This window comes from Heloderma suspectum, chromosome 14 (assembly GCF_057233095.1).
Source record: "Heloderma suspectum isolate Gila_16-S chromosome 14, 16-S_ref, whole genome shotgun sequence".
Classification (NCBI taxonomy): domain Eukaryota; kingdom Metazoa; phylum Chordata; class Lepidosauria; order Squamata; family Helodermatidae; genus Heloderma; species Heloderma suspectum.
The window spans coordinates 879,884-898,968 of NC_139471.1; the positions used below are offsets into that span (position 1 = coordinate 879,884).

Here is a 19,085-nt window from a genome sequence, read left to right on the forward strand (position 1 = left end):
CCCCACGAGCCGGACAAGCGCCCTGAGGCAGGCTGAACAGCCCCATGTCACACTGTGGGGCTTCTAATTAGCAGGGACATGGAGGCTGGAGCGTAGGGGGCAGGAAGCTACGAAGGTTTTCTTTTTTTAAGAGCATTGATGGTTTCTTTGGTTGGGAGGCTAGCAAGATTGCGAAGTGATGCTAAAAAGGTGCACCGGGCTTCTTTCGCAGCTGCATCACGGCGTGCGCACATGCATGTGCTCGCGCGCACACACGCACACATACACACACAGAGTCTGACACAGTCAACTTCTGTACGTGTACAAAGCGCCAAAAATTAAGTGCAGGGCTCTTGAGAATGAGGTGGCAGCAGCAGAGGGACATGGCATGACATTTACACACGTGCGCACACGTGCACACACAGATAGGCTCCAAAAGGTGCTCCGAAGGGTGCGTGAGCAAAAGCCCCCCGCTCAAGGAGGCAATGCCAGCCCCACGTCCCTAATCGATGAAGGCACGTCTACACCAGAGGACCCGCTTCATTGGGAAGCAGCTCCATCTTTATCCAGAGCAGAATTCAGACATTGTGGCGGGGAAGCAAGGGGAAGACGTGTGTGTGCGGCATTATTGGCAGCCACAGCTGCAAAATATTAAGTCTAATCTTAGTAGCAGGGGCCATGGGGTGGGGTGGGGGGCAGCAGTTATTTCAAAATGGGTTTCCACTGCATTATATTTGTTTGCAGCATGAAGGCTGGAGTATCAGAACTCCGTCTTCCGTACAGAGATATTTGGGAAGCTGCTGCCTGGGTGACTCTGAGGACGGCAATTATTCCATAAAGTTTAAGTAAATACATTTTTTAAAATTACAAATCAATACAGGCAACTGAATGTGCAGCATGTTCTATAGCAGCATAAATCTCACCATTACAGACCAAGGAGTCCTTCGAAAACCCTTTTCCTGCTCTGTTGGTTCATGAGAATGCGACTGAATGGGGCACGGTCGGGGCGCCAACGGACCAGGAAGAAGTCCTCAGCTCAGCCTACTCACCTGCTTTTAACAGCAGCAGCATGAGCTCCAGAAACCAGCCGAATACCTTTTTTCCTGGCAGAGGGACGCACGTTTGGCAACGTCCTCAGGCCAGGTTGCTATAGGGAGAGGAGCAAGGTCTAGTCAAAGAGCTGCCATCCCCGGGCAGAGGCGTTGCCAAAAGGCAAGGTGGCCGAGTGTTCGGAGCGCACTGGGGTGGTGGGCGACCAGGCCTGGCTCCAGAGGGCGGGAGCTCCGGCCCAGGATCCCCGGAGCCAGGAGCCAAAGCAAGGCGGAGGTCGAGGGCTGGAGCTGAAATGGAACTGCCGCAGGGCGTCACGACGGCCACCAGTGTGGTGGGCTTGAAAAGAGCATCACCCAGATGCGTGGAAGAGGAGCGGGCGACCCGGGCTGCCAGCCCTGATGGCTGCATGTTGCTTCCAGGACCAGAGGCAGCACGCCTCCTTCACGGGGAAGGCGGCGTTAGGCAGGCCTCTAAAGCTTGGCGTGTGAGATGCCAGCGGAAGACCCACCAATTCGTGCAGGCTTCCCAGCCGAGGCAGTTGGAGTTCTATGGCTGAGCGCTGAATTGTGTGTTATTCCTGTTGTTGTTCTTGTTGCTGTTGCTGTGGCCACTTTGATACTGAAAAGCGGTATATTAATTTGTGCAATATGTCAACAACCATGAGCGACGGCTCTCATGTCCTGCTTCTGGGCTTCCCACGGGGTGTCCGCTTGGGTGCTATGTGAACTGGACGAGCTGGGCCCTCGGGCTGACCCAGCACAGCGCTTCCTCTCTCTTTGTGGGCTCTCCAGTTCTTAGCACTAAACAGCACTCGCTGCTCCCAAAAGCAGGTTCTACACCAGGGGTGGGGAACCTCCGGGTCAGGGGCCAAACCTGGCCTTTCGGGGTTTCCCAATGGCCAGGCCCCCTTCCTTAGCCCCACACCCTTTCTGGAAGTGGTTTCCTGGCTTTTGCGCAGCCCTCCCTTCTAAATGTTTGAAATGCCTCTGCTAAGGCTCAGTTACTGGCAGGAAGACCTTTAAGCTACAATATGTTGGCAATTTTGGTATTTTGGCTTTCAACTCCACCCCCTTTGTCTTCGGCCTGACCTGCTACAGGGATGCGGCCCCCGAGAGCTTTTCCAGAAGCCAGTACGGCCCTTGGGCTGAAGGAGACTTGCCACCCTGCTCGCTGCAATGCAATGTTTATGTGCCTGCAATTCGTGAAGGCACATTCCTCTGAGGCCCAGTCCAAGGCTCTGTCTTGGTCCATAAATAGGGGTTGTTGTGACACACACACAGAGCTGGACCGGAAGACGCCATGCGCACCTTGACAACGGCGGTACGTTTTGCTCTTAACAAGGGAGTGAAGATCCCCTCTCTTCCCCTTTCCAACCCCCGGCTGCGCTCATCGGCCCGTCCCATGCTGCTTCCCTCAGCCCAGGCTGTAAGCTTTATTTATTTATACATCTGTTGGAGTGAGGGGTGCTGGCGATTTTTAGCAATGGCAGCAAGTCTTTGAAGATCGCAGTAAGGACAGAGGATGTCACACTCGGGTGCAGAGAGCAGATTTGGGGTGAGGGCAGGGGGTGGAATTGCTTTTCCTTCAACTGTCCTGGCTGCAGATGCAACAAGGCAGCTGGAGTGTTTCTTCCTGGAAGGTTTGCAGAGCCTAGATTTCTGGTGGTACAGAATTGCGTAACTGTCTCTCTGTTGGTGCAAAAGAAACTTTTCAGAATCGAGAAGCAGGGTTTGTCTGCCCATGGGAGTGAGGCTGGGTGCAAAAACCCAGGCAGCAGTTGCTGGTGGCCCCCCAAGATTTTGGGCTAATGCTGGGCCACTGCAAGGGCAAGGAGGGCAGCTGTTGCTTCTTTTTCCATCTGGTTCCAGAGGTGTCCTGCTCTAGACTGAGTCTTGGCTGTTTGCAAGCAAGGACAGGGCGTGATACAATAGAGTAGTCAAGTTGGCAAGCAAATGGTGAAGCACCCAGGCTTCAGTCCAGGGAGGTTCAGGTGAAGGCAGGAGTGGTCAAAATCCAGGCAGAGGTCAGAAGAGCAGGCAAGCCTGGAGGATCAGGCAGCAGCAGGATGGTCGAGATCACAAGCAAGGGGCCAAACAGAGTGAGCCGGTCAGGTGCGTTCTGCAGTCCAGGTGCAGGGTCATCAGGTGGTCCAGAAGGTCAGGAACCAGGGCAGCAGCCACAGGGCACAATTCAGGAGGCAAGGCACACGGCAGAGGCTGGATGGACCACGTTGCTCCAACACTGGCTGGGTTTTGGGGAGGCTTTCAAGCCCAAAGCCAGCCAGACCCACCCAGAGCTCAGCTGCAGCATCAGGGCTCCCTTCCCAGAGCTGACTCCTGAGGAGCCCCTTTCTCCCGAGGAGACCTCTTCTGGAGGCGAGGAGCCCGGCTGGCCTGCTGCTAGAGGCGACGATGCTCCTGGGGCTCGGGGGGGGGGCTCTGCCTCCAAGGCAGAGCCCCTCTCTCCTGACAGGGACGGCCCTGCAGCCACCTCCCCCAAGGCTCAGGCTCCTGTGGGTCTGGGGGCAGTCCCTGGTCTGGGGTGCCCTGGGATTCTGGGGCCTCTGCCTCCTCCTCTGCCTCCTCCAGTTGGGGCAGGACAGGAGGCATCCAAACGCTTAGGCAAGCCTGTAGAAGCCACAGGTCTCATGTGCTCCGTCCCCCTCGGCAGGCGGAGAGACTCCCAGGAGGAGCTACCTGCAAAGCTTCCCCCCAGGCGTGCCCCTGATAAAGGGAAGGGGTGGGCAGCCCCCCCTGCCCCGCTGTGGACTGCCCCAGAGGAATCCTCACCAGCGCCCTGATTTTTGTATGTGTTCATAAAAAGGTGTGTTCAGCAAGCGCTCTTAAAAATGCACCCCCCTGTATTCGCTGTTTGAGGGCACACTCTTGTATGAACAGGAATGATGTGTGAAATACCCACAACCCTATAGGGAATGGGCACAGTCAAAAGGAGAGGCATGGCTCAAGGGAACAAGCCGCACTCCACACACAGGGAACATTTCCAACCTGGGACATGGGAGAAGGTTCTTCTTTTAACCCCCAGCCCCTGCAGCGGCCCTCAATTTGTAACAATAAATCCTCTCATCCTCACAGAGGCATCCAGGATTAAATACGAGAAAACGCGTCTTTTGAAAATGCTGCAGCCCCCTGCCACTGCAAATTCGGCAGGGGCCAACCCTTCTGGGGTTCCTGCATCTACTAAAAACATACGTTTTCCAACAGGCATTCCCAGGAGGGGAATCTTGTCCTCTGCATATCACTTAAAATGTTTTTAAATATAAGAAATGCACAAACATACTTGCATAAATAAAAGCTATGTGTTAAAACAAAATCTATTACCTGATGCCTTTGTTCTGGGCGATGCTGTGATGAGAGAGTCTGGAGACAGCAGATATCACCTGATAAAGGAGAGAAGGTGGCAAGATTAATTTCTGGGGTCAGATATTTAAACCTTCTTTTCTTCTTCTTTTTTTAGAGAACAAGATCAAATAACTTTTCTTTTGACTTTCAAAGAAAGACTGCATACGTCAAAACACTGGTACAGCCGTAACTGCATCTGATTAACCCACGGTGGATATAAAGGTAATTATCCCCCTTCTCATCAGTAATTTAGATGGCACGATGGGATGTAATTGCATACCGCTCTCGCTGAAGTGCAGTTACTGTTCCAGAGGAGCGGACAGAAGAGCCACAGCCGAAGACGCTTCCCTTATGGATCTGCCTTCCCCAATGCAGCTCTAGTCGCCTAGTACCAAACACTCTCACTCGCCACCACCCGCCTCACAAGGTTGTGGGTTTTTATAATTAATTTTTATTGTCAAATTTCAACAGACAAAACAAAAAAGAGGAAAAGAAAAAAATTGTAGCTACATAGATCTGAATATATCACTTTCAGTGCATGGATATGAAATGTGTGCGTGTGCGTATGCACACACACACACACGAAAACATGGCTTTCTAAGAATTACACATAAACTCCAAAAGCAGACCAAATATCCATAGCAGTACCCATTTGCAAGTGGCATCTACATACCGTGCATTCAAATGTTGAAAGTGTTGCTTGGTTCTCAGTTACAGGATGCAGGGGTTTCTCCAGATTGAAAGTACTGCACTAAACCGGCCCTTATTTTGGGACCGCTGCTTTCAGAGGCAGATGTGGTGGCAATGAGAGAGGTGGCCTTTTCAGTGGCTGCTCCAAGGCTGTGGAACTCCCTGCCGAAGCAGGCTATGTTTGCTCCATCTCTGCTGTCCCCTTTGCCAGTAGACAAAGATCATTTTATTCAAGCAGGCCTTTGGCATGTAAGCAGGTCCATTGGGTTGGGTGCTGATTTCATTCTGTTCTTGCTGTGTTTTTATTGTATTTCAAAGCATTCTGTCATTATTGTTTTAATCAAGTTTTATTCATGATTGTAAGCTGCCTTGTGTGCCATTTTACTTGGCAGAAAGGCAAGGTATCAATTAAATCAATCAACTGACCAAGAAGTTCAGTTTCAGCACCTGTGGCCTGAATCAAGATAATAGATTTTTATCCCACTAAAAGTGTGAATTAGCTAACCAATGCTAGGACGTTTGATATCATCCATACTGCTTTATGGATGGTCACTGTAATGATTTTGCATACATTTCAGCTTTAACGTAACAGCCACAGTCTGTACGTCTTGCATTTAATTTTCCACTAACCTCGCTGCTTTCAACCTGTCACGCCTGGCCCCAGCCACACCTTGGATGGCTCCTCCTCAGATGAGGACCTAGAAGCCCCTGAGCCAGGAGACCCAGGGAGGCACACTGAGCCCCTCAGCAATGCCACTGCCCAGGAAGAACCCAGTATCCGGGCAGGGAGAGACCTTGCCAGGCCTTTCTCCAGAGGAGGCCTTGGAAGGCCTCTTGGGGAGGGTCTCCAGCTCACCTGTGCCAAAAGAACCCCTTTCAGAGTCAGCTGGGGGGGGGGGCTGCCTCCAAGTGAGACATACAGTATTTATACCAGAGGTGGGCAATTTCTGGGGGTCAGTGGCAAACTGCGATGAGGGATAAATTTAGCTTGTTTTCAGCGGGGAAAGCCAAGCCCATGTATCCCGAGTCTCACCTACCCCTGATTTATACAGTCTGTTTCAAGTCTCCAGATTACTTCACGTATATTATACCTCTAACCCTTGAAACAACCTTGTAGGATAGCTCTTCATCATCATGAATACAAAACATTTGGGCCTGCCTAAAGCGACACGGCGTCTTTATTTAAAATATACCGGCTTTCAGCAGAGCTCCCAGGGCAGTTTAGAGTAGGCAGTTGAAGTGGACCGAGAGATGGGAGAGAGACGCAGGCAGACACGCCGGCGGGGAAGGCTGAGATACTGCGACAGCAACGAAATGTATCCAGTTTTGCTACTACTGCTAGCTCTACCACTGCGACTAACAACAACCTTGTTTGGCCCAGTTAGCAGAGTTCGTCCAGGACACCCTTCCTGGCTTTCATCCAAGACTTCCTGAGATTATAAAAGCAGAGCTGCACATTAGCAGAATGAAAGGCATGCGTTCAAAGACGCCATCCGCGGTGTTTCCCGAGGGGGGGATCCTCGCCTGATCAGCTTGGGGGACCGCTGGGTTTTTCATGAGTCACGGTAAGAAAGGGGGAAGCCCGCCCCCTCCTCTCACGGCCCCAGAGCCACGTCGGCACACGGACACGGCCGTCCCTCACGGTTTGCGAAAAGGTCACGCCTTTAGCTAGGCTCCCTTAGGAGAAGAGAAGGGTTCATAGACAAGAGTGGCATTTACCAAGCAAGCAGGGAAAAAAGAGACAAGACAACAATGGTGTGACCTACGAAGAAAGAAAAGGAGCCGGAGTGGAGACCAGGTGGCCAGAGGGGTCCTGACTGCTCTGTGCTCCATTTTCGCTCCCCAGTTGCTCTTTTGGGGATCTAAAGATACAAAGAGCCACTTCATCCCAAGGGCTCTCAGTCCATCTGGGCCAAATCAGACATAACGGCACCAACCCAGCCTCTTTAACGGTGCTCTACCCCAAGCACGTACGGGCTGGGGGACGTCATCTGGTTTCAGGAGCAATAGTGAGGGGTACTGAGCTGTATCCCCCCCACACACACACACACATTGCGTTTCTCCACTAAGCTGACAGCTGGTATTGAAGTCCAGCTGGGAGAAAGAAAACTTACCCCAGCTGAGAGCTGTGAGCAGGGGCAGAAACCATCACCCCTCACCCACAAGTTGGCTCTTAAAATCAGGTTTCTTTCTTTCTTTCTTTCTTTCTTTCTTTCTTTTTTCCTTTAATGGTGCTTGTACACCACTTAATATTACAACCTCTCTAAGTATTTAAAATCACAGTTAAAACTGACCATTAAGAAACAATGACAACTACAACAAAGATAAAGAAATGAAAAGAAAGAGACAAAAACCCAACAACAACAGAGCTGCATCATGAGAGTGTGGCAAGTCACAGAAAGCTTGCGCAAACAAATAGGTTTCGAATGGGCGTTTGAAGCCTGCCACAGTTTCTGCCTCCTGAACCACGCACGGCAGAGAGTCCCTGAGGGTGGGGCAGGGACCACTATGGAGAAGGTGCCATTTGCACGTGGTTACCTGGCCACATTCGTGGTTGCGGAACAACCAATAAGATGCGGACTCAAACTATGGAATTCGCTACCACCAGATGTTGTGATGGCCGCCAATTTGGATGGCTTTGAAAGGGGGTTGGACAGATTCCTGGAGGAAGAGGCTGTCAATGGCTAATAGTCCTGATGACTCTATGCGCCCTCAAGAATCAGAGGCAGTGTGCCAATGCACATCGGTTGCTGGGAGCATGGGCAGGAAGGTGCTGTGGCACTCATGTCCTGCTTGTGGGTCGCTGGTCAACAGCTGGTTGGCCCCTGTGTGAACAGAATGCTGGACTAGATGGACCCTGGGTCTGATCCAGCAGGGCTCTTCTTAAGGCCTCTTCTGAAGATCTCAGGGGCAGCTGGGTATCCTGGTTCCCCATTGTTTAGCACTTTGTATGTCCGTAAGAAAACCGTGGACATGGTTTGGTAGCGAACAGGCAGCCAGTGCAGTTCTTTTAACACAGGTGTAACATATGTCTATAGCTGGGTGCTCCCCTGAGCAACCTGGCTGCTGCATTCTGCACTAGCTGCAGCTTCTGAACCAGCTGCAAGGGCAGCCCCACTTGGAGCTCATTGCAGTAGTCTAATCGTGAGGTTGCCAGTGCATGAACCACAGTGCCAAGGCTTTGTAGAAAATTAGGGAAGATCCACACTGAAGGAGATGCGTCTGCCACCTCAGGTGTAGTCTGATTCTCACGCCAGGCGGCCAAACAACATGAAAGGCCAACCCACGGCATCCTGGAGCAGTGGCAAATGTGTCCAATCCCCTTGTAGAGCCATCCAAATTGGTGGCCACCACTATATCATGTGGTAGCCAGTTCCATTGTTCAACTCTGTGCTGTGTGAAGGAGGTCTTCCTTTGATCTGTCGTGAATCTCCCACCAATCAACTCCATGGGATGAGCCCTTTGGGTTCTAGTGTTATGAGAGAGGGAGGACAATGTCTCCCTATCCACTATGCACCACTATGCACTACTCTCTCATGTCTCCCCTCACTTGCCCTTTCTCTCAGCTAAACAGTCCCAGCTGTTGTAAGCTTTCCTCATGGGGAGTTTCTCCAGCCTCTTGATCATTTTCGCTGCCCCTTTCTGTCCTTTCTCCAACTCTACAATATCCTTTTTTAGGTGTAGTACTATCCAGGGCAGCCACCTGATTAAGAAGAAGGCCTTGAGGAAGCCTTGCTGTTCATCCTGCAATCAATGGGGTGCTGAAGGAGTTGCACTGGTTGTCAGTTGTTTTCCAGGCCAAATTCAAGGTGTTGGTTTTGACCTTTAAAACCCTATAAGGTTCCGGCCCAGCCATCTAAAGGAGCACCTCCAACAACACCAGACAGGCTGCTCAACAAGATCAGCATCGGATGGCCTTCTCTCTGTCCCATCAGCCAGGACAGCTAGGCTGGTGAGGACGAGGGAGAGGGCCTTCTCTGTTGTGGCCCCCACTCTGTGGAACTCCCTCCCTAGGGAACTCTGCCATGCCCCCTCTTTAATGAGCTTCCGCCACGCATTGAAAACTTGGTTGTTCAGGCAGGCATTTGGGGTGGGTTAGGGTATTTTTACTGTGGTGGCTTAGTGGTTAAGACGCTGAACTGCAGACTGGAAGGTCGGCAGGACAGCAGTTCGAGACCCGAGTGCCGCATGATGGAGTGAGCTCCTGTCTTCAGTCCCAGCTCCTGCCAACCTAGCAGTTCGAAAGCAAGAAACTGCAAGTAAATAGTACCGCTTCGGTGGGACAGGTAACAGCGCTCCGTGCACCTCGGTGTTCAGTCATGCCGGCCACATGGCCACGGAAGCGTCTTCAGACAGCGCTGGCTCTTCGGCTTAGAAATGGAGATGAGCACCACCCCCTAGGGTCGGACACGACTGGCTGGGGGCACCTTTACCTTTTTAGGGTATTTTTAAACAATGTTTTAATGTATAATTTTACTGTTTTAAATTGTACTGTTGTACATCGCCCAGGGTAGCTGGGTGACCGGCCAGATGGGCGATTAAGAAATTTAATTAAAAAAGTAAAATAAATCACGTAATGGCACGTAGGCTTCCTGAGAGTGGCAGCCACCCTCCAGACTGCTCCCCCACGTGTGATTCAACAGGCTGAAACTGTGGCACAATTTAGACACCTCTTGATGACATGCCCGTTCACTCTGGCTTTCCCTGACTCATGATTGTGCTGTTCTGTTTTACTCCTCTTGTAACATTTTTAATGTGTTTATTCTTCTATATTCTTTTTACATTTGTTTCTATATTGTATTTTATGAAATTTTTAAAAATGTAAACCGCTTAGAGACCTTATGATATGAAATGGTACACAAATAGTTTCAGTAAACAATATGAAGAATTTAAATCAAGTAATCATATGAGTTTTAGCCCATTGATTAATTAAATCTGCATGGAAATTAAAAAAAAAAAACTACTGACGGGAAAGGCCTCTTAGAAGATGCATTCCCTCACAACTGAGACAGACAGGGACAGGGGAATGCCTCTTTAAAGATGGTGTCCTGCCACCTACAGTTTTTATAGCCTCCTGAATCAACTGTTTTTCTAAACATTTGCTGTCTTTGACAATGGAGGGGTGCATTTTAGTTGATCGCAAGGCTTTTAATTGCTGAATCCAACTGATTAAACATTGCATCTGTAGCGACTAGCTCTTACACTTGCACCCGGGGAAGGCATCCCATTGTCCTCAGCAAAGCCAAAAGGTACGGAGTGGGCGCCTGTTGTAAAAACGCACACGCCAACAAAAGGGTCACTCCGGCACACTCCCTTCGCCCTCCGCCCTCGCGTTGCAGTGATTGCGGCTGACGCAGGGCGCAGCTCTTGCAAATGATGCCGGACACTCACACACACAGCCTGACCTTGTGATGCGGACGGTGAGCAGGGAGGTGGTGGGACCTCCCCTCCCATGGTCCAGGCAAAGGCCGCAAGTGAGAAGCTCTGTTCTTAACACGGAGGAGACCACGAGCTGGAGAGACCATGAACTGGATTCTGGATGTTGAACAGATCATGCAAAGGAAGCATAATTGATTCTGCACAGCCGCAGGCCACCGAGTGGATTGCTGCAGCCATAAGGGCCAATGCTGGGCCGCCAACATGGTGCCCGTGAGTGCCCGAGTGCCCAGTGGACCCCTCTTGGCACCTGCCAGGCTCCCTGACCTGCCTGGTTTGCATTTTATTTCTTAAGATTTTCAGAATTAAAACAATTTTAAAAAAAACTGGGAGGCTTTCACGATGCAAAGCAAAGTGCTACCCTCCAGTGCCACCATCTTTATTTGGGTTCCAAGAGTGGTTCTGCATTTTGGATCTCAGGCGCCACCTCTGCCTTGTGCTCAGTTTCTTGACCAAGTGACTTGTCCCTCATCCTCACCACTTTGCCTTCTGGGAAATGGGTGTTTTGTGACTGGCCACACCCACCATGGCAGCCATTTTATGAATGGACAAGCTCCTGGGGCCCATGGCATGAGAGCACCCGCGACACTCCCCAAATCCCCAATGTGCCCACCAGCCCAAAATGATTAGGGACCCCTGATGCCCATGCTCCATCCTCATCAGAATCCTCGACTGCACACTGGAGGGTCCGAGGGCTGGGGGTCCAGACACCAACCAAGCTACATCGGGGAGAGAGAGAGACAGAGAGACAGAGAGCAAGAGCAGATGCTGAATTTGCATGGTGTACACAACATTCAGAATCCAGTCTGTGGTCTCTCCAAGTCAGCCGTGGTCTCCTCCACATTAAGGATAGAGTTTCTCACTTGCAGTCCTTGCCTGGACTGGGAGGGGGGGAGGCAGTCCTCCTCACCGTCTGCAGCATAAGGTCAGTCTATGCATGTGAGAATGGGCTCAACTGAGGTTCCATCCTTGGACGGAATCACTGGGAATTTTATCCATGGGCTCTGACAAGGCCAGAAAATAAAATAATCATCACAGCCAATTAATATTCCAGACAATCATCAGCAGAGATCAGGACATATGAGCCAGGAGGAAGCGCTTGTCCCTGGCAGCGTTTCAATCCATCTGAGGGCCCTGGACATATGGTCAGCAAATGCCTCTGCACAGAGCAGTGCCCAGAAAAAGGGCTGCAGGAGATAAGAAGCCGCCCTTAGGACGCTTCCATTCAGCCACGCGCTCAGCATGACGCTCAGCATGACAATGCCGACATAAGCGGGCGCTCGCTGGCCATTTCGCATTCGCAAAGCCCGTGGTGTTAGGAAAACTAACTAAAACACACACACACACCCTCTTCCATTCAAGTGCTGCAGATCTGAGAAGGGCTCAGTCCTGTGGAAACTGGAAACGGCAAGCCCGGCGAGCGAAGGGGCGAATGCACAAAAGCGAGCAGACAGGCCTCGGCTGTCGTTTATCTCTACCGGCACACGCAATAACCAATAACGCACCTGAGAACAGAAAGTGTGCAATAAATGATGATGTGTCTTGGGCTTGGGACATGGGGGACTCAGGCTGAGCCATGATGGGCAGGTCTGAACAAGCAAGAAGGGTGTTTTACGGGGGGGGGGGGGGTTGTGTGTGTGTGTGTGTGTGTGTCTCATTTTTATACCACCCAATAGCCAAAGCTCTCTCAGCAGTTCACAACAGTTAAAGCCATAAAGTACAACAACATGATCAAATATGGTAAGGATGCAACGGACAAAAATTATGCAAGCCTTAGTAGTAAGGGGAATAAGGGGAGACATGAAAGAGTGGTACAAAATCATGCCTGGTGTGGAGAAAGTGGAGAGGGAGACATTTTTCTCCCTCTCTCATCATACTAGAAGCCAGCGGGGTCATCCCATGACGTTGATTGGTGGGAGGTTCAGGACAGATAAAAAGAAGTCACTTCACACAGTGCGGAGTTGAACTATGGAATTCACTACCACCAGATGTAGTGATGGCCACCAATTTGGATGTCTTTAAAAGGGGTTTGGACAAATTCCTGGAGGAGGAAGAGGCTATCAATGGCTACTAGTCCTGATGGCTCTATGCTACCTCCAGTGTGAGAGGCAGCGTGCCTCTGTACAGCAATTGCTGGGGAACATGGGCGGGAGGGTGCTGTTGCACTCATGTCCTGTTTGTGGGTTTCCCGTGGGCAGCTGGTTGGCCACTGTGGGAACAGCATGCTGGACGAGGTGGACCCCTGGTCTGATGCAGCATCAGGGCTCTTCTAGTGCCGTCAATATTTTACACGTGTCGTGTCTCCACTGGCCAATTCCCCCACCACAAACTGACAATGTGGACGATTGCCGGGGATGCACAGTACACGAAGGGATAGAAAGGGAACGAAAAATACTCCGGGTGAATGACTGGCTACGAAGGTGGTGCCGACGAGAGAGATTTGGATTCTGGGACCACGGGCTATACTTCCTGGAAGATGGGCTGTTGGCTAGGGATGGGTTGCACCTCACAAAGGCTGGGAAGAATGTGTTTGGCCACAGCATGAAGAACTTCATCAGGAGGGCTTTAAACTGAATCCTACGGGGAAGGGAGATGTAATGTTGGGGGTAACAATGGACGTAGGCGCATGCACTGCAATGGAGAGAACAGCTCTGATAGCGTCCAATAATAGTCTTCAGACACAGGTAGGAAGAAAGCCAGACTATGAAGCACATGGTCTTCGATGTCTATATACTAATGCCCAGAGTATGGGAAACAAACAGAACGAACTTGAACTCTTAATACAGGAGGGAAATTATGACTTGATAGGTATAACTGAGACTTGGTGGGATGACTCTCATGACTGGAATACAGCAATTGAAGGATATAACTTGTTCAAAAAGAACAGGAGGAACAGAAAGGGAGGCGGGGTTGCACTGTATGTGAAAAATACATATCTCTGCACAGAAATACAGGAGGAGGAGCTTGGTAGCCCCATCGAGAGCATCTGGGTTGAAATAAATGGAGCAAAGAATAAAAGGAACCTGGTGGTCGGAGTCTACTACCGGCCACCCAATCAAGGAGAAGACAAGGATGAAACTTTTGAAAAGCAAATAGCCAATGTTTTAAGGAAGCATGATGTAGTAGTAATGGGGGACTTCAATTTCCCCGATATTTGTTGGGAGACAAATTCTGCAAAACATGGCCCCTCCAGGAAATTCCTGACTTGTGTGGCGGATAACTTCCTCCTACAGAAAGTAGAGGAAGGAACTAGAGGATCGGCTATCCTTGACTTGATCCTAACCAACAGAGATGACTTAGTGGAGAAAGTAGCAGTTACAGGAACTCTGGGGGAAAGCGACCATGTTGTACTTGAGTTCTTGGTTCTAAGGGAAGCAAAAGCCGAGTGTACTCAAACGCGTACCCTGGATTTTAGGAAAGCTGATTTTAATAAACTCAGAACAATGATCAGTAAGGTCCCATGGCAAGCAATGCTAGCGAGAAAAGGAGTCCAAGATGGGTGGGAACTTTTAAAAAAGGAAATTCTCAAGGCACAATCACAAACAATTCCAACAAGAAGAAAAGGTGGAAGACAACAGAAGAAGCCAATGTGGCTTCACAAAAAGCTTAGGGATGACCTGAAAACAAAAAAGGACACATATAGGAAGTGGAAAGAAGGCCAAGTAACAAAGGAAGAGTACAGGCAGGTAGCACAGAATTGCAGGGATGGCGTCAGGAAGGCTAAAGCGGAGAACGAGGTGAGGTTAGCGAGGGATGCTAAAAACAACAAAAAGGCTTTCTTCAGCTACGTGCATAGTAAAAGGCAGAGGAAAGAAATGGTTGTTCAGCTATTAAATAAGGATGGCAAAATGATAACAGAGGACAAAGAAAAGGCAGAGGTGCTCAATTCCTACTTTGGCTCAGTCTTCTCCCAAAAGAGGGTCTATGACCCCCCTGGCAAAGGCCAAGTACAGGCTGAAGGGGCAGGATTGCAGCTTGAGATCGACAGGCATATGGTCAAGGAACACCTCATTACTTTGAATGAGTTCAAATCTCCAGGGCCAGATGAACTGCATCCTAGAGTCATAAAGGAACTGGCAGAAGAACTCTCAGAACCGCTGTCTATTCTCTTTGAGAAATCATGGAGGACCGGGGAAGTGCCAGATGACTGGAGGAGGGCTAACGTTGTCCCTATCTTCAAAAAGGGTAAAAAGGAGGAACCTGGGAACTACAGACCAGTCAGTCTGACATCAATCCCTGGGAAAATTCTGGAGCAGATCATAAAGCAATCCATCTGGAAGCACCTTGACAACAATGCCGTGATTACTCGAAGCCAACATGGATTTGTCAAAAACAAGTCCTGCCAGACAAATCTGATCTCATTTTTTGATCAAGTCACCTCCCTTGTAGACCGTGGGAATGCTGTAGACATCATATACCTCGACTTCAGCAAAGCTTTCGACAAAGTGCCCCATGATATCCTGATGAGCAAACTTGCTCGAAGTGGGCTAGATGAAACAACGATCCGGTGGATCCACAGTTGGCTACAGAATCGGACTCAAAGAGTGCTTATCAATGGGACCTTCTCAAGCTGGGGAGAGGTAACGAGTGGGGTACCGCAGGGCTCAGTCCTGGGCCCAGTGCTCTTCAACATTTTTATTAATGACTTGGAGGAGGAGGTGCAGGGAATGCTGATCAAATTTGCAGATGACACAAAATTGGGAGGGATAGCTAATACTTTGGAAGACAGAAACAAAATTCAAAGTGATCTGGATAGACTGGAGTGCTGGGCAGAAAACAACAGAATGACATTTAATAGGGACAAATGCCAAGTTCTGCACCTAGGAAAAAGAAACCAAATGCACAGTTACAAGATGGGGGATACGTGGCTCAACCACACTACGAGCGAGAAGGATCTTGGAATTGTTGTCGATCACAAGCTGAATATGAGCCAACAATGTGATGTGGCTGCAAAAAAGGCAAATGCTCTTTTGGGCTGCATTCATAGAAGCATCGCTTCCAAATCCCGGGAAGTACTAGTTCCCCTCTACTCAGCACTGGTTAGGCCTCATCTGGAGTACTGTGTCCAGTTCTGGGCACCACACTTTAAGAAGGATGCAGACAAGCTGGAGAGGGTTCAAAGGAGGGCAACAAAGATGATCAGGGGACTGGAAACAAAGCCCTATGAAGAGAGACTGAAAGAACTGGGCATGTTTAGCCTTGAGAAGAGAAGACTGAGGGGAGATATGATAGCACTCTTCAAGTACTTGAAAGGTTGTCACAGAGAAGAAGGCCAGGATCTCTTCTTGATCATCCCAGAGTGCAGGACACGGAATAATGGGCTCAAGTTACAGGAAGCCAGATTCCGACTGAACATCAGGAAAAACTTCCTGAGTGTCAGAGCAATACGGCAATGGAACCAATTACCTGGGGAGGTGGTGGGCTCTCCCACACTGGAGGCCTTCAAGACGAGGCTGGACAGCCATTTGTCAGGGATACTCTGACTTGTATTCCTGCGTTGAGTAGGGGGTTGGACTCGATGGCCTTGTAGGCCCCTTCCAACCCTACTATTCTATGATTCTATGATTCTATGATTCACCACATATTTCTAAGTACTACTAGATGCTGGGGCAGCAGGACTGGACAGTTAATTGATCCTGGATTGTCTTAATGGGTACAGTGGTTTGCTTGAGATCGCTTGTTTGAAGTTGTTTATCTTCTCTTGTGAATATTGTCTGTTCGTGTGTTTATATGTAAATGGCTTTTAATCTCAGTATACTGTATTTTTAATGTGTTTAATCTTTGTAAACCGCTCAGAGAGCCTTGGCTATTGGGCGGTATAGAAAGGTAATAAATAACAACAACAACAACAACAAGTGTCTATTGCTTCAGATCAGGGGTGCAGAACCTCTTTCAGCCAGAGGGCTGAATTCCATTATGGAGAAGCTCCTGGGGGCCACATGCCAGTAGTGGGCGGGGCTGAAGGCAAAAATGGGTGGGGCTAAAAACCAAAAATACCAGCATCTTTAGCTTAAAGCTCTCAAAGGCAAAATACCAATCATACCAGCCTAGTGTAGCTCACAGCTCTTCCTGCAAGTCTTCGGAGAGGCATTGCAACCTTTTAGAAGGGGGGGGGCTGCACAAAAGCCGGGAAGCCACCCAAAGTTCGGTGGCTTGGGGAAAGGGGGCATGGCCATTTGAGGAAACCCAGAGGGCCATATTGGGCCACCAGGTGGACTAGATTTGGGCCTGGGCCAGACACCCTGCATCTGGGCTCTGGACTGGGCCCAGAAACACATAGGGAGCCACCAGTGCTGTCTCAGTCAAGGAGTCACGTGCTCCCAACACCCAGCCTAGGTCGGCAGCTCAGCCGCAGCATTCTAGGCCAAAGTTCCCAGACTGCAGTGGCCCAGCTGGGCCATTTAGCCAGAAGCCAGGACAAAAGGACAAACCAGGAGGCAGAACTGAGGAAGAAGCCAGAGCTCAGGACCAAAGGACAACCAAAGGTTGCAGCAGGGTTCCCCGACTTTTTTGCACCCATGGGCACATTTGGGGATTTGAGAAACTGGTGTGGGCACCACCACAAAATTCCTGAGTAGTGGATCACCGCTTTGGTGTCTATACCTGTTATGCCTGTGGATCTTAGGCTGTGTTTTACTCAGCAAAAACTTTTGTTTTGTGTCTACTGGACTCCGCAATGTCTCTTTAATAAGGGATTGTCTAACTTGACTAATTGCTGGCGGTGCAGTGTGGGTAATGCTTCTTTTGAACATATCTTCAGGCAGTGTCCAGTGGTTGCTTCTTTTTGGGAGGAGGTTATTACACAGGTAAGTTTTGTACTGGAACAGTCTTCAATATTTGCTGGTGCACATACTCTTTTAACCCCCGGACTGCAAGGAGGTCAAATCAGTCAATCCTAAAGGAAATCAACTCTGACTGCTCATTGGAAGGACAGATACTGAAGCTGAAGCTCAAGTATTTTGGCCACCTAATGCGAAGAGAAAACTCTCTGGAAAAGACCCTGATGCTGGGAAAGATCAAAGGCCAAAGGAGAAGGGGACGGCAGAGGATGAGATGACTAGATAGCATCACCGATGCAATGAATATGAACTTGAGCACGCTCCGGGAGAGAGCGCAGGACAGGAAGGCCTGGCGTGCTATGGTCCATGGGGTCACGAAGAGTCGGATACGACTGAACGACTGAACAACAACAACAAAAATACTCTTTTAAATTATTTACCTGCTTCATGGAAATTAACTAAGGGTCAGTGTAAATGGATTCTCTGCACCCTTCTGACAGCTGGAAGACTGGTACTGCAGCACTGGAAGGATGGACCTCCCACAGTGCAATGGACTGAGGACCTTACAACGCTTTCAGCATTTGAATGGGTGGCATATAGACGCCACCTTTAAAGGGATACCTATTTGGATACTCAGCCCGTTTTTGTTGAGGCCCATGTACAATTGCTAGAAAGTTGTATTTTCATATATATATACATTTCATATGTACTCATTGCTATGGATATATACAAATCCCTGTACATATATTAAAAAATGGGAAAACGTAATTGGGAAAAGCGAAAACAAATTTTGCGGGTGCCCGCGGACACCACGTTGGGGACCCCTGGGATTCAGGGACACGCCAGAGGTCAGGAATCCCCTTTTCCCCAGGTGAGGCTGAACTGGAACAGGGACTCCTCTTTCTGTCCAGGAGGATGCAAGGACCAGCCTGTTGTGTGTGCTCCAGTCCTCACAGGGCAGCCACAGGCAGGTCCGAAGGCGGCCAGTTTGAGCCCCAGCTGCTCCTGGGAATGCTCTCTTTCTCCCGTCCGTTCCCCCACTTTGGGGGGAGCCTCTGACTTGGGCTCCTCCCCCCCAGCTGAAACCAATCCCCTAAGAACATGCAACAGAGATTGCACTCACATCCGCCCCTTGTTCCCCTCACCACGCCCTGCTCCCCTTGGCTCCCCCTCCGTAGAAACGGAGGGCACAACTGCCGCCGGGCAGGGGCCTGCCTTGTGCTCACGTCAGTCTGAAAAGCATCCAGGTGCTACATTCACAGCCATGATAACCACAGTGCCGGAAGGCCTGGAAGTAGCTGCATACGGCTCCTGCGATGCATGCGCCAGGTCGGGAGGTCTTGAGGAGGGGCACCCCGGGTTTACTGCTCTGAACATGGGACCGTCACTTTTTGCACATCGGGAGGTGTGTGCGGGGGGGGGCAAATTGCAGTATTACTCATGAGGTGGCAGATCTCATGAGACTCAGAAGAGGCTCCGGCATGGAAGACCCGAGACAGACCAGAGAAGCCAGTGGAGAGCGAAATCCTTTCCTTGGCTGACGTCGTAAAGGTGAAAGGCGGCAGGGAAGCAGGCGCGAGCTTTCCTGCCCACTCTTATCCCGTCAGCACCGGGGGGGGGCAGCCAAGGCTGTGTGAAGGGGAGCTCCGCGTGCGCGGCTGCAGAGTGCTCAGCCCCGTGAGATTGGATGTGACACCCTTACGCACGCCTGGCTGCTCTGCAAGCAATTCAGGCCAAGTTGCCATCCAGCAATCAGGTTCCTTCAGCGCTGGGCTCGGCGGGTGAACAG

At 50.2% G+C, this 19,085-nt stretch overlaps 1 protein-coding gene across 3 annotated transcripts in view; it reads right to left on the minus strand.

Annotated features, from left to right (window-relative positions):
* VAV2 (vav guanine nucleotide exchange factor 2) overlaps positions 1-19,085 on the minus strand; it is a 189,454-nt gene that overhangs the window by 57,855 nt on the left and 112,514 nt on the right. For all 3 annotated transcript variants that reach the window (XM_084820906.1, XM_084820903.1, XM_084820905.1), the window contains exon 3: positions 4,371-4,429. In XM_084820906.1, coding sequence (XP_084677032.1) covers positions 4,371-4,429 — 59 coding nt within the window. The remainder of the gene's footprint in view (positions 1-4,370; positions 4,430-19,085) is intronic.